Source organism: Phyllobates terribilis, unplaced genomic scaffold (assembly GCF_046119375.1).
Source record: "Phyllobates terribilis strain yellow unplaced genomic scaffold, ASM4611937v1 Scaffold_4__5_contigs__length_816908805, whole genome shotgun sequence".
Classification (NCBI taxonomy): Eukaryota; Metazoa; Chordata; class Amphibia; order Anura; family Dendrobatidae; genus Phyllobates; species Phyllobates terribilis.
Genome location: NW_027362764.1, coordinates 170,998,742 through 171,014,760, shown reverse-complemented (window position 1 = coordinate 171,014,760; position 16,019 = coordinate 170,998,742). Strand labels below are relative to the sequence as shown.

The following is a 16,019-nucleotide window of genomic DNA, read 5'->3' as shown; positions in this document are numbered from 1 at the left end:
TACCATTCAATTCAAGAAAAAATTTGGACATGTGCACAGACCCGTAGAACAACATGGGTACGAGTGCTAACCATCAATACCAGGGATAGCACTCATCCGATTTATACGGTCTTCTGCAGGAGCCCTTATGCTGATCTCATTTATATGTATAAATACGTGTGTAGTCACTTGCACAAGATTTATGTCTTCCAAAGACTTTATAAATGTTATTTGTTGTATTCTGTGTAATGCCAGCAGTGTAAATCTATCCTTAGGCCTCATGCACAATCCCCAGAGTTTGGCTTCTAGAAGAGAATATACTTGTATATACTGAACACAAAGAAACCTGTATGGCAGCAAATGGAGACTGTACAGGTCTGTACTAGGGAGGCGAATGCAATACAACCTTAAGGGCCGAGGTTCACTCTTTTCTCCAATACGATTTTGTTTTTACTAAAATCTATTTTATACAAATTATATAAACTAATAAAAATGAAATAAAACAAATTTATATAGTGAAAATATATTCTGCAGCTCTGCACATAGAATGCATTCATTCATTATACAGTCTCATTCAAACGGGCTGTGTAAATGACGGGTTTTTATCAGTGTGCAATTTTCATCCATTTTTAGTCCATGTGTTCATCCTCACCATTGCATCCATATTACCTGCATGAAAAAAATACATTTCCAAGTTTCTCCTACTTACTAAACAGTAAAAAAACACACTGCACTCAGACGACACACGGATATATGGCGTCTGAGTACTATCCCTTATTTTCACATAACTATTCACTTGGAGTTAGATCAGCAAACTGGATACATATGGTGGATTTTTTTGAGGACACACAAAACATGCCCATAGACTAACTGGTAAAGGATCTATATGTGAAAAACAGACGTCTGAACGAGGCCTATGTTTATTCTAGTAAGCTCAGACCAAAACGTTCGAAATAAAGTGATCAACCATGTGCTTCAGTGTCAACATTTTCTTTTAATATTCATTAGAGCAATGGCATTTCGGTATCCATCTTCACGAATGGAATGAATACCAATTACAAAATATTTGATCAGAAGTTTTTATCTTTAAACATACAAAAGCAGCCCCTCACTAACTACACGACTAGAAAACTACGAAAATATTCCAGTTCAAAGTGCACTTTTGGAGAGTGATTCTTAATAAAGGTTCTAAATCAGAACAAAATTAATCTGCTCAGCGACTCTTCAAAGCAGTAAATCCTTTCAGCCTTTATCAAAAAAGGCCCAAATTTTATAATAAGAAATAAATTTAAATGTTATCAGAATATAGAAAAAAAAGTTTTGATATAGAAATCTCTATCTTTAAAAAAATAAATAATGAATCCTTCAATTATGAAATCTATGACAATAGGCAAGCCGATATTTTTTCATGTTACAATCTTGGGTTTCATGAAAAGCATTGGTGCTATTACTGTATAATCACACATAGCAAACTTGTTAGAAACGTTTCTATGCCTGTTCCATTAATTTTAATGAAGTTTGCAAAAAAAAAAACACTGGTAGAATTTATCATTCCGATTTTCTGGTGTCAAAAAGTTTTTAAAGGCAGTGTCTTCTAGCCTCTGACCAAGGTAGTGGAGATAAGACTACACAGGTTTTTGTAGTTTGAACCCATGACGACATAGGTCTGAATATATACCGTAGGTACAAAACAGTAGGTGGTTTTATACTCCGTAGTATTTGCAAAGTTGCTGATTTGTGTATTCTATAGGCACTTGGACAATAACTAGAAATACGCACACTTAAGCTTTTGAAATTTTGTAACAAATTTTTCACTTGTGAATATCCATAAATCTGACATGTTAATACAGCTAAATGGTGACATTAAACATAAGTAATGAAGCAGTGTTGTCCTACACTACCTGTCACTCATCTGGTGTTGAGGATCTACTACTCCAAGTCAGCTTGGAGTAGTAGTTCGGCAACAACCGGAGAGACGCAGCTTGGGCACCACTGTGATACAGCTTCTCAAGACACCAGAAATTAAAAATATAATTAGTGCTACATCTTAGCACCATGTATCAAGTACAGACCTTAATCTTCAGCTTAGATTTATTTCTTCAAAAGTCCTTGTTTTCAAGAGATTTATCTCTTCATAGATAAATCTATCTTACAATTACATTTTATAAATGCAATTAACTTTCACTAACATCAACCTTTGGACAGAAAACTTTTTTTTTGCCCTTTGACTATGAAACACACAATATGTCCTTGTTATATTGATGAACTAACTCACGTACCAATAAGCATGGCATTAAACCACAGTGACACAATGCAAAGTGTTGATGCCAAGGGAAACACAAAAAAGCAGAAATGGCCCATCAGCAGCCTTTTGATGCAATATTTGATTAGTCTCTAGCAGGATTCCTTAGACTTCATTGTCTCTCATCGTTTGAATGTGAAGATGGGTTCTCTTGAAAGAACTTTGAGCTATCTGGTAAAGTGGCACGAACTTTCCTCTTCTCCTTGAACCGTCCTGAGCGAGATATCTTGAGGTTCCTCCTACCAGTGTTGGCAGCATGTGACTTATCTGACTTTGCGTCATTATTGAGTTCTGTTGCACCACTAGACATTGAGTTAGGGTGTTGATTTTCTCTAGACCCAGGGGAGGAACTTAGTGATCCACCGACTACTCCCCATGATCTGTCCTCAGAGTTTTCTGAAGTGTAGACAGAAATCTCCTTAGGCTTTTTACGAACAGTCAGTGATTTCCACCAGTTGTTGGTGCTACTCTTTCCTGTAGCACTTTCAGCCATGATCAGTTTGATCCTTAGTCCAAGTTGATGTGAAGATGCTCAGTTCTTCTTAACTCTCCTTCTGCAAAATTGATAAATATGGGGTCAGATACAGAGATATGTTATATAAGTCAATAGAAAAATGTGTGTAAAGAATGTCTTTAAAGCAGGTCTATCACAAGACTTCATAATAAAAAATGTCATACTTTGTCAAATAGATCTTTGTGACCTGATGAGACTGGTGTACTTAATTTGAAAATTCTTTATAGAAGGATTGTATAACCTTTTGTTAATGTGTCCTTGCCTAATCTTAATTTCCAGATTACATAGTAATTCTAATGTGTACATCATATTCATCAGTAGTAATATCTGCAGTTTGTATTGTGAAATGCGATGACAGATCCACTTTTACTCACATTGTAATTTCTACATTTATACAATGCTATCAAAACCCATACAGTATATCTTCCACTATTTCATGGAGCATAATATAAAAGCATCAAAAACTGAGGTAAAAACAAGATCATAAATGAACCACAAATTGAAATTCTACATGAAGACAGAATTATACTGTATATTTGCAAAAAATGTCTCAACTAGGACAAATCAAGAACTCATGCCCAATTGTGTAGATTAATGTTAGTACATTGTACTCCAATCTTCTTTAATAACATTTTAAATACAATGGGCCTCATTTCTTAAAGAATAACCATATATTTTTTTTTTTTCATAAAGCAATAGTACATGTGAAAATAAACTTTGTAGTATATCTTATTAGAGAAATCTGCTTCTTCTTTTTTCCTCATTCATTCTAAACATTCTCAATTCACATGTAAAATAATATATGCTCTATACTAGAGAGGGGCAGACAAAGACAAAAGTGGACCCCTTTGCAGTCCAATAGCTCATCATAGTGCACAATTCCACCTGCATTAGAGGAAGTATTGGGCCCCGTTAACTCTTGGCCCCTGTTGCGCCAACAGTATGTCCGCCCCTCATACAGGATGCACTTACATACTGGATGCACTTGAAATTTGTGTTTCCGTTTGGAACAATATATGGTAAAGATTTATATGTCATACACATACTTTCAAACAGTGACCATTTGGGCAAAATCATTTCTCAATGAGCAGGGTTCACCAGAGAAGTAGTCCAACAAAAATTAGTCAGTTGAAGAACAATGCAACAGCACTTATGCATACACTATTGCCACACACATAACAGCATAAGGTTACTTTACATATATTTTGATCAAACTCAACAGTCCAAACGATAGCTGGCACTCACATTAACTTAAAAGAATTGCTTTATTGATCCAGTAGTATAAAAGGAACAAAAAATGGTTAAACACAACAGCACAAAAATTAAGGAGGCACAAAAGAAATATTCTTGGTGCTCCAAGGCAACATGTATCAGACCTGCATGGTCCTTTATTAAGCCTGACTAAGCACAGACCTCTATAAGATGGGATCCCATACTAAACAAATTAATTTCTTTTTCTGCTAAAGCCTCAAATTAAAAATATGAACCAGCTATATTTTATTCTAATTAAAGGGGTTATCCCATTAACAAAGTCACTTTTAATGAATAGAACTTGGAATAATAACAATAATCATTTATTTTTATTTAAAAATATCTTGATTAAAATGTACTTTGTTTTTGGGACAACTCCTTTAAAACTGGCCTTGAAAACAATGGTGGATAGGGTTCACCAATATGAAGGCAGCCCAACTTCTCAAATGCACATTGCAAAAAAATTTGAATGGTCCTCACTACCAATAGTGTAACATGATTATGAAGGTGCGAGTGTGGCATGGCTGTGGTACAACTCAAATACAAATACAAAGCCACTCTGCGACATTGAATATATGAATTAGACTATTGCTGCACACTTAAAAATGTGAGGTACCTTGTGCACATTTTGATCAAAGTCTAAAAACCAATCTGCTAGCCTCGGCGGCATACGAGCACCTTCATGTTAATTGGATATGATAGATAGTGCTTCCCACACTAGGATGATGTGCCTACCTCAATGTTGATCATGTACCCTATCCACTCATTTGTCCAAGGCTGGTTTCAATTAGGATAAAATATACCCGGATCCTATTGTTCCCCAGACCATTTGAGGTCTAGAAAGATTTGTTTGTATAGGGTTCCATCTAAATAAGAATATAGGGTCCCATCTAAATAAGGTTGACTTGTTGCAGCCAAATGAGCTCACACACTTTGATTAAAATGTGCACTAAGAACCTCATGTCTTTACCCATGTAATAAAAACTAGACAAACACCGGTTGTACCAAGCTGTGTCTAATGTATTAAGCTTTGTGAATCAAGCCTGCCTGTATTCATTTTCGGAGTATGCACCCATCCTTAGTCAAACACTGCAAACGGTGGTCAGGCCGAAACAACATAGTTTGTCTTCGGCCTTTCTAATCAGCCAGCTGAGTAGGGCATGTTGTGTAAATTCCCTGAAGGAACACGTAGATACAGAGATGAACAGATACACGATAAATTTTGGTTTCGCCTGTGCGTTTGGTTTGCTTAGTTATTCGTAGTTGATTAAGCAAAGCAAAACAAGTTCTTTGTGAGCATTTCTTAAAAAAACTCTATTATTGAAACTGTCTATTTATATATCTAATCTGTCTATTTTTTCATCTTCCCTATTCAGAGTAAAAGATGGAAGTGTTGGTCACACGGTTCAATAGACGTCACCACTTCTTCTGCTCTGTAGTGAATGACAACACTGGAACTCATAACCATATTTCCTTGAGTTGTCCTCTACTATCAGACTGAGCCATTTTTTAATTTCACCTGTTTTACTATCATATTATATAGATTTTCAGGAAATTGCTTTTTGATGTGCCTGATGAAACTAACAGTAGAATGGTGTTGGGGAACTTCATTTTTTGAAGATACTCTTTCTTTTATTTGCATTTATTTGATTGGATTTGATGATATTGAGAAAGGACATTATTTCCCCTTATGCGAATTATAGGAAGTAACTGATTACATTATAATATGACATGCTTGATATGATGAAGTCAATTATTTAATTATACATGGGGAGGGGGCACAATGCATGAAATGTTATCACGTTGTAAGCAAAATAGTGACAAGGTTACTGGGTGGAGCAAGTCTATTGGGGAAGTTGTCATCAGTTCTTCTGATCAATGTATCTAATTACTTCTATCTTTACTACTCAATCGTACTAAATGGTGGCTACTTTGTAAAGGTGCTTTAAACAGGGGCAATTTAGTTATGATCACAAGTGCAAAGCATATCGTAGACTCATTCTTCCCAACTTAGTAGTCTCCTCTAGCTACGTCCCTGGAATGGGCGCTACATTAAAAATTCATAAAGCAGAACTTGGTTATAAATGTTCCTAGAGATATTTCTAACAAATCTATTGCAAAACCGCATATAATAATGAAGCACATGCAGTTTATAAATAATAATAATAATAAAAAAAAAAAGTCTTCTGAAGCAGCAGTTGATGTCATCACATGCCTGTATCAACAGATATGGACAACTGGTAAATGGCCCAAGGACTGGATAAGATCAGTGTTTATTCCTATTCCAAAAAGGAGGTGCTACAAACTGTGGAAACTATCAGACTATTGCGCTCATACCTCATGCAAGCAAGATACTTCTGAAGATCATACAAAGACAGCTACAGCCTTACTTTGACAAGGAGCTGACAGAGGAACAAGCAGGATTCAGAAAAGGCAAAGGAGGAAAAGATGTAATTGCTAACATTAGATGGATAATGGAAAAGGTCAAAGAATACAACAACGAGATCTATTTTTGTTTCATCGACTACAGCAAAGTCTTCGACTATGTTGATCACCAGAAACTTTGAAATACCATGAAGGATATGGGTGTGCCAAACCATCTGGTCAGCCTCATTAAAAACCTTTACATCGACCAAGAAGCAACAGTCTGAACGGAACACGGCGACACGACATGGTTGAAAGTAGAGCGAGGAGTCAGACAAGACTGCATCCTGTCACCATTTATCTTCAATTTATATGCAGCATCTATTTTAAGGAAGGCGAATCATCAACAATCTTAAATACGCAGATGATACAACATTGATTGCAACAAGTGTAGATGGAATGAAGGAGTGTCAAGATGGAAAGCTCGAACATGGGACTCCTACTCAATACAAAGAAGACAAAGATATTGACTACTGCCAGTTATGACAAGGACCCATTTGAGATGGACGGCGAAGAACTGGAAGTTGTAAAGGACTTCAACCTACTCGGATCAATGATCATTCAAGGTGCAGCAAAACACCGAAAGTCAATAGGAGAATAGCTAGTCAATAGGAGAATAGCTATGGAAAAATCAACAATATAGTCACTGGATAAGGTTTTCAAATTGAGGAACATTTCACTGGCGATGAAGACACAGTTCGTACATAGTCTGGTCTTTTCTGTAGTAACATATAGATATGAAACCTGGATGATAAAGAAACAAGACAGAAGAAGAATCAATGCCTTCGAAATATGATGCTGGAGAAGGATGTTATTAATACCATGGATGGCAAGATGAACAAACAAATCAATTTTGGAACAAATCAAGCCAGACATGTCAGTCAAAGCAAGGATCACTAAGCTACAACTTGCCTACTTTAAACACGAACAGAGCAATCACTGGAGAAGGACATCATGGTCGGAATAATAGAGGAAACAAGGCGAAGAGGAAGAGCAGCAACCCGATGGCTTGACACAATCAAGATAACAGCAGAAAGACCCTAACTAGACTTGCACAAGATCGACCTTCCAACAGAGCGTTCATCCATCGCCATAGCTTGAGATCCAGCTGAAGGCCATTAAATAAAATAGTTTATAAAAGTGTTTTCTCTGATTTACGTCAATGGGGATAGCACCACAAAAACTCAAGGGATAAGGAATGCTGTAGTATTAATATATATGATGTAACACAGGTAATTCATCCACCTAGCACTGCCTTTGTCAAGTGACCTGGCTCTAAATACATCTGCTCATTGCTTGCAGTGTAAACATTTTATTGTGCCAGGGATTTGGCATTAGCATTGCTTACAGGGTTAAACATTTGGCAGATAATAGTTTTTACAGCAAACCAGCACTGCCCTAAGAATCCTGAAATCACATGAGAGCCATCAGTCCCATATGTATACCTCTGACATGGCATCAAGTGTTACCTACAATACCTACCCATAGCATGCTTACTAAAATCGAGAAGTGGTGTGCAATGTTACTAATATCACAATGAAACAGGTAGTTTTATCATAGGAGTAGTAGTCTCACATCTCCACCCCGTGTCAGATCTTTAGCTCTTACTACTCTCCATCATCCTCACTACATCAGACCCAGCCACATTCAGCTCATAGAATAAGAAAAAGGAAAATTCATTCTTACGTTAGTCAATCACTTTTAAAACATATACATTTTCCAATGTCCATACTCTTCACAAGTCTGTCCTGTAAATCAGATTTATGTGTCAACCCCAAAACGTAGCATTCTGTAGTACAAGATCTTCCATTGGGCAATGAAACGCTCCAAATATTTATTGTGAAAACTTGATTTTCTGATGTTGCAGATTTTCTGCAGCAATTAGCTACATTAGGTTCCTTGCATTTTTCACTGCATTTTTTTACATGCGTTTTTATTGTGGTTTTATTTTTTCAGCTGTGCTTTTTGTCTCTTTTTGATATGTCGCTTTTTAAATAAACTGCTTTGTTTTGAAAACTTCCTCTACTTAGCTTGGTTAAAACTTTACTGGTACAGTCATGCGCAGATTACATGCTTTTTCTAGTGCGTTTCCGCATCATATGCATTTTTAGCTGAAAGTTTTCTTCGTATCATTCAAGTCAATGGGGAAAATCCGCAAATAAAACGCATCTTTACCACAAGAGAAATTGACATGTTGTAGATTGATAAATAAATTGCACTGGAGGTCAGTTTCTGCAGCGTAATTATAAAGCGCATAGGGCATGAGATGTCTATAAATCCCATTCACTTTGCTGGAATTCTAATACACTGAGTATTTTGTGCACTAAAATATACACTGGAAAAATGCACCAAATTCTCATCGTGGGAACTTAACCTAACATTGCAAAGTTTGAAAATCTAGAATTAACATTGAAAATCTGCAATAAAGCTAACTATTGCCTTAAGTTTTATATAGAAATTGGCTAAAAGTTCTTATGAATTCTTAGGGTAGATAATATTAGGAAATATGAATGTTCATGTAGTTCCCTTCTACTATACACCCTATATACCAGGGAAATCTCCCAAGGCTTAAGCTGACAAACCAAGCCCATGGAGTATTTTTTTTGGCCTTGTGTATGTAAGACGGTCATAGTACTACATTGTGGACTGTATTCAGTAGTTTTTTGTGTATGTGCATGTATATAGGACACTTTTATCTTTGAAAACAATTGACAAAAGGAAGTTGAAGGACGGCTTTAATCAGGGATTACCTTCATGCAGTTACCTGCGGCAGGCAGGTAGCAATCACGTCATTGTCAAGGTGAATTATCCCAAGCTGTCAGCCAAAAAATGACCTGCAATTAAAATACTGCACACTATTTCTTTCTCATAACAAGCCAGAGGCAGATACGTCATGGCATACTGCTGGCTATGGAACAGATTATTAACGGGTAAGGTCCTAATGTGTTTGGTCACAAGGCACATTTTGAAAATGTTTTACCAGGACACAAAAGTAAATATTTTATAGTGGACCACAATCCTCATAGGGTAGGGGTCCTTGACTGGTGAGATAGGCTGGCTCCTTTTTCCAGTTCGGGCCCTTTCTCTCTCCCCCCCACCTTCTTTTTTTGCTTTATGCTTTATGCTGGTGCTTAATTCTGGTGCGGTTGGGGTTAATTTCAGCCGCACTAACTATATGTTGAAGAGGAGGAGGGTTTCATTGTTATTGCCAGTTTTCTGCTTATGCTGTCCGCTCTCTCCTTTCCTAGCACCTCCCCTTCCCCCCTGTTATATGTTAAATGTATAGTAATCCAGTAATAAAGGTTTTTTTCTCCCTCTTCTTGGTTACTCACTGAAAAGGAGTTTCCCTCCCTCCCTTGTATTGTAAAAAAAAAGTTTTTTTATGAGCTGTTTATAAAGTTTTTGTTTATTTTAGAATTAAGGCTCAGCTGGTGGTAAAAATTATCTGGTTGGAGTTTTAATGAAACTGAAGTTGGATTTTCCCATCGGGAGTCCGCTGGGGCATACCGTTTTGGTTTTGATGGTTAAAAGATAGTTGGTTAAATAAACCTTAAATAAAGCTGTGGCCGACTCAGTCCAGCGAAGTTAAATTTGCTTCAGTGTATTTTTTCTACATTGGGGGGAGGTTCAAGTTTGTTGGGCACATGTTTGTTTATATCAACAGTCTATAGTATACCCAAAATACATCTGATCAATTCACTGAGATGACTCTCTGAAGTTATACAATGGCAAAAACAAGAGACGAGCAATAAAATTCTGAAAATGACTCATTGCTAGAGGGTTTATAATCTCATTAGAGAGCCTGAAAAGAGGTCCTTAAAACTCATTTAGGCTCTCTGCTCACAATTAGTTTTTGACGCTGCATGTTTTTGTTGTTTCAGAAACACAGCTTCTTACAGTTCCAGTAAAGATTACCCTGAGTTAAAAAAAAAGAGATTTCTATAAATCCCATCCACTTTGCTAGAACTGTAAGAGACCATGTTTTCGACACAGCGAAAATACACAACATCAAAAACTCACCAAAATCTCAAAGTGAGAATATAGCCTAACGCCGGGATCAGACTAGCGTATAACACGGCCAAGTACTATGCGATAAAACATCGCACAACACTTGGACCAGTGTTATTCTATGGGGCAGCTCTCATCTGTGATTATTTTCTTATGCCAATTCGGCATGAGAGAACAATCGCAGAATGCTGCGAATGGCAGTGGGATTCGGCTCACTCGTACCCATACAAGTCTATGGGTGCATGTGAAATATCAGACTGCATTCGGATGTCATCCCAGTGCAGTCAGATAAACGCCGAGACAGGCTAAGGAGAAAAATCACTGACATCTGAGATCTTTGTATTTGAGGAGCACTCAACACTTCATATAGACCCTTTCTCACTCATAGGCCACGTTCACATGTTCAGTATTTGGTCAGTATTTTATCTCAGTATTTGTAAGCCAAAACCAGGAGTGAGTGAAGAATGCGCAAGTGGTGACGTGTTTCGATTATACTTTTCCTCTGATTGTTCCACTCCTGGTTTTTGCTTACAAATAAAGTAAAATACTGACCAAATACTGAATGTGTGAATGTGGCCATATGGCTATTTTTTTCATGCATTTATCCATCATACAAAGACGCACGTGTGTAGTCTATCCTTGTCTGTCATAATGTTGCAGGACTTAAGAAACGGCAAATATACAAGAAAGGGAAATAGGGATAAGGAGAGTCAGCTCACCAGTGGTAAAAGCATCTTTCTTCCCCAAAAGATCCTCGCAAGGAGCCGCCCTGGTTCGGGTCGATTCAATAGCAGCACAAAGAAGAAAAGGTCTCCAGCGATAGGTAAGTTAAAACTTGACTTTTCTTTATTAAGTCCAGTTTAAAAAGATTATTCCAAGATGAACAGGAGCAACCACCATATAGTAATCCCAGTGAGATCAACGCGTTTCGACTCAGTCTTAGTCATGATCTTTAGATCTTTAGATCATGACTAAGACTAACTAAGACTGAGTCGAAACGCGTTGATCTCACTGGGATTACTATATGGTGGTTGCTCCTGTTCATCTTGGAATAATCTTTTTAAACTGGACTTAATAAAGAAAAGTGAAGTTTTAACTTACCTATCGCTGGAAACCTTTTCTTTGTGCTGAAGAAACAGCACACCATTTTGAGAGACCAGTTGTATTATATATAGCTTTTTCACATCAACACTCCCTAGCAAATTTTAAAAAAAAATTAACAAGAATTGTGCAATTCATTAATGTAGTACGTCCCAATTTTACATGAGTTTTTTTGAGCTTATGTCCCAGTATTTAAAGAATGCGGATACATATATGGTAAGGTAAATATGGCGTGATACTTAATAGCTGCTGTATAATCCATTTTTATCTTATTTACACTAATCTTATACTGTGGTTTTTTAGCAGTCACACATGGGCCCTGTTCCTGCACATAAGACACCAGAGCTATACATGGCACATAGTATGGCGGGGGATAGTCACAGATTTTGGTCGGGGGCACTTCTGAAGACAAAACTTTGTGTTGCAATTCCTATTTCCATGTTCTTTGCTTCCTGTCCGTGAATGAAACGATTCTTCCACACATCCTGAAATCCTGAGAATCTGCAGATCGAATATTTTTAAATGCTGAGAATTTGATACGAATTCTAGAGTCAGTAATTCACTCTGAACACCAAATACCAGTACATTATCAATGCAGGATTCTCCCCTGTCCTTGTCCTGTAGCTTGCTACAATATGGGCCTCATTCAGACTTCAGTGATTTTTCTCGCATGCAAATAATGGTGCAATTTTCATCAGTGTGTTGGATCAGACGTTCCTCAGTGTGTCAATTTTTACCATTAATATTTTGTCAGTGATTTTTTCGTATGCAAAGCAAAAATTGCGAAGCGTCTCCTACCCATTGCAATGTTAAAATCAGACAGTGCACAGATGACACACAGATATAATCCGTGTGCTGTCCATGATTTCCAAGGACCCATAAAATTGTATGCGTGATCTTGATCCGTGACTTGATTCAAAAACAAACATATCTTCATGATTTTTTTTTGTGGATACCCGGTCTATAAAAAACACATACATGTGAACAGCCCCATAGACCATAATGGGTATGCGTTCTATCTGTGGAAAACGCGTCCTTGAAATACACTAAGGGCTCATACCCATCACCGTAATAAAAACAGTTCGATATCATTCCTGAAAAGTGGGACGAGTGTCATGAAAGTGTCATGCGATTTTCATGCGATTACAATGCAATTTTTATCACCTTGCATCCGAATGATATCCGATTGAAATGAGTCTCGGGACAATTATTATCTTCGCGTCAGAGAGGTGAGGAATATGGTTGTTTATTTTTTTCACTCTTTTACAGGTGACATGGGCTTCAATGGATTGGGCGTTATGATAAGTATAAGGCTTTTTGGTAAATTTAGATTCAATTAAAGAGTCTGTGTTATTATTTCAAATAAAGGACTTTATTCTGGATGTTTTGTTTTTTTAACAATTTCTCTATGGGGTTAGCAATGGGGGCGTACTTGATGTCAGCTGCCAATACAAAGCTGAGATCAACCCCAACCCTATTACCCCACTTGTTAAGGCACCAGGGCAAGTGGGTAGAGCGGAGGCTAAGGGCCAGAATTGACGCATCTTATGGATGCGCCTTTTCTGGGGTGGCTGAGAGCTGATGTCTTTAGTCTGGGAGGGGGCCAATATCCATGGCCCCTCTTAGCCTATCAATATCAGCCCACAGCTGTCTGCCTAGCCTTTACTGGTTATTAATTATAGGGGAAGCCCACATCTTTTTTGGGGTGTCCCCCATTTTAATAACCAGTAAAGGCTAAGTATACATCTGTATACCCTTTCCAGGCTATAAACATCAGCCCCAGATGTCCGCTTTCCCTCTGCTGGTTAATAAAATTTTGGGGGATCCCACGCCAATTTTTTCTGAAATGTATTCATTTAGTAATTAAATACATCGACAGTAAGCTACACAGTCACTGTACTAATTGTATAAGTCACTGACATCTTTATATCTATCTATTCTATGTATATATGTCTATTCTATCTATTCGATTCTGACTTGTCACGCTGTGATTTTACTGTACGCAGCTGATGAAATGTCGGGTTTTCAAGGAAAAAAATCGGACGGCGCTTGCATGGTCCGAGTGGGGTGCAATTTTTTTATTTGCACCCATTGACTTGCATTGGCGAGTCTCGTCCAATATGCAGCAAATCACAGCATGCTGCGATTTTTTTCTCAGTCCGATCTGAGTTGAGAAAAAACTGAGCAGGGACTCATAGATTAACATTGGTCAGAGTGCAATCCTATTTTTTATTGGATTGCACTCAGATGAGTATGAGCCCCTACTTGAAAAACAAATGAGGCCTTAGGATAAGTTTTTGCCCAGAGCTTCATCTACTTAGCACAAGGCTTGTTGGTAGCGAAGTCACAGGTAAGTTAATATATATATATATATATATATATACACATATATATATATATAGGTCAAGGATATATAGATACATAGGTCAAGGACACCTTGAGGGAAGCCCGAGGAACTTCACTATAGTCAATGCAGTCCATTGGGTGCTTACTGGTGTCCATCATTTGACAGATCCACCATTACCATCAGGTTCATTCTTCTGTTACGACTAAAAGGCAATGGAAAATGACAAATACAGATGTACACTTAGCCTCTCTGATGATTTCCTAGATTGGATGCAACTGTAGCCAGTCTGAGAAGTATGAATATTTCCATTCACTGACAAGTAATGGAGATCTTGAATATGGTGAGTTAATAAAACTCAGAGCATATTAGAAAGTTGCTTAACTTTTCCTCATACAATGACTTCACTTTATTTACACAAAACCAAACGATCAGATTAACTTTTTATCACACAGCTAAATGAAACCAACGCTTCTAAAAAGAATATAGTATATCCATAGACTAATTTAGAGCAACCTTGAATCCATTACTATTTGCATGTGAATGTGTACTCAGGGAAATATTCATATATTATTCTGTACCATACATGTTCCTAATTTCCTACCATAATTATAGCCTTTTAGAAATTTGGTTGGGGTACTACATTTTTTACCATCTGGTCATACATGATATTCCGAAGAAAGCTCAGCATTTGGAAACTGTGAATTAAAAGGGGAAATACTGCTATCTTGTGACTCTTCATGGTGGGAGTCTGTGAGATTGAGGCTCCATGTTGGGGTTTTCTCAAGGACTTAAACGTCCTTCCAGGTGGTTTCACAAATAAGGCTTTTTTGTGCCAAGGCGATAAGTGGATTCAAAAGTTACAGGAAATATAAAGGAATAACTTGCCCTTCTCCTTTTCGCCGTATACATTTCTGACTTTGGCTTGAAACAAGTACATCAAAAACTACCATGTTTTTTTTTTGTTTTTTTTCAAAATACAAAACCACAACACAATAAAGAGTAAGGGATTTCCCTGGTCCTCCAGTATATTAGCCCAGAGACTGCCATCACTTTAGTGTAAAGGGGTTCAAGCGTTCAACAAAGGGTCATGTCCCCCTCTAGAATCACTGCTCACAGACACCCCAAGAAATGATCATTGCAGCTGTATTCAGTATATCTAGGAGACATATATGGAAATTTCTTTCCAACATGCAAAAATCATTTTTATAGAAATCCCCTGGAGACAAATGTTATCAGTTTACACGCTTTTTTTCCCATTTTGAGCAGTCAATTCAACAGCAAACATATTTCTTCTACAAGATAACAATCTGACGCCATATAAAAAAACATAAATTAGCCATCTAAAATCAAGTACTCATAACTTTACTTCTAATATATCCAAACTCTGGAAAATATCCCATATTCTGGCGTTTTAGCATCCGGTATGGACGGCTTATACACTGGATACACAATATCTCATCACTCATACTGTTCTGTGTGCCATAGTTGCAGGGTCCCAGGAGGCCAGTGCTCACCTGTTAGCAGCACCTCTGTGTTTTCTTACCAATCTCACAGGAGCTGGGAAGGAAAACAGCAACAAGAAGATCAGATGTCCAGCACAGCGCCAGCTATAGACCCTTGGTTAGGGCAGCAGGTGACATTCAGGTGTCTTTGTGACTCATAGTCCTCAGTATATGAGTTCCAGGTGGAGAGACGCTGCAGCCCCAGCACAGAACAGCGAGTAATGTGCAGGAGGCTGTGGGATTGTACAGGTAGCACAGGTAGGAGGTGCCAGTCACACGTCACTGCAGACAACCCTGCACCTGTTCACCTCACTACAGCACGGGACATAATGAAAGGAATGTCAGCTCCAGACGGCAGAAGGGATGCCTACTGGGCATAATGACGAGACAATATAAATTTATAAATATTCCTAAAAAATGACTTGGGTTACCATTATATTTACGAATTACACATTGAACATATATGTATACAGTATATATAGATGTCATCTAGATAGACCCCATACTTCTGCACTACTAAGACCCACATTAGAGATATCTTATGAAAATTAGTTGAAAATTTCTAGAAAATAAGAGGCTGCAATGTTATGT

General features: G+C 37.6%; 1 protein-coding gene across 2 annotated transcripts; it reads right to left on the bottom strand.

The window, feature by feature from the left end:
- Positions 1-953: 953 nt before the first annotated feature.
- PRR15 (proline rich 15) lies at positions 954-15,681 on the bottom strand. Of its 2 annotated transcripts, none has more exons than XM_073677922.1 (2): positions 15,441-15,681; positions 954-2,835 (listed from the first exon to the last, which is right to left on the bottom strand). In XM_073677922.1, the coding sequence occupies exon 2, from the start codon at positions 2,772-2,774 to the stop codon at positions 2,394-2,396; it is 381 nt and encodes a 126-aa protein (XP_073534023.1). In that variant the 5' UTR covers positions 2,775-2,835; positions 15,441-15,681; the 3' UTR covers positions 954-2,393. The 2 variants fall into 2 exon arrangements, with proteins under 2 accessions (XP_073534023.1, XP_073534024.1); XM_073677923.1 differs by having other exon boundaries at positions 15,470-15,681.
- Between the last annotated feature and the right edge of the window lie 338 nt (positions 15,682-16,019).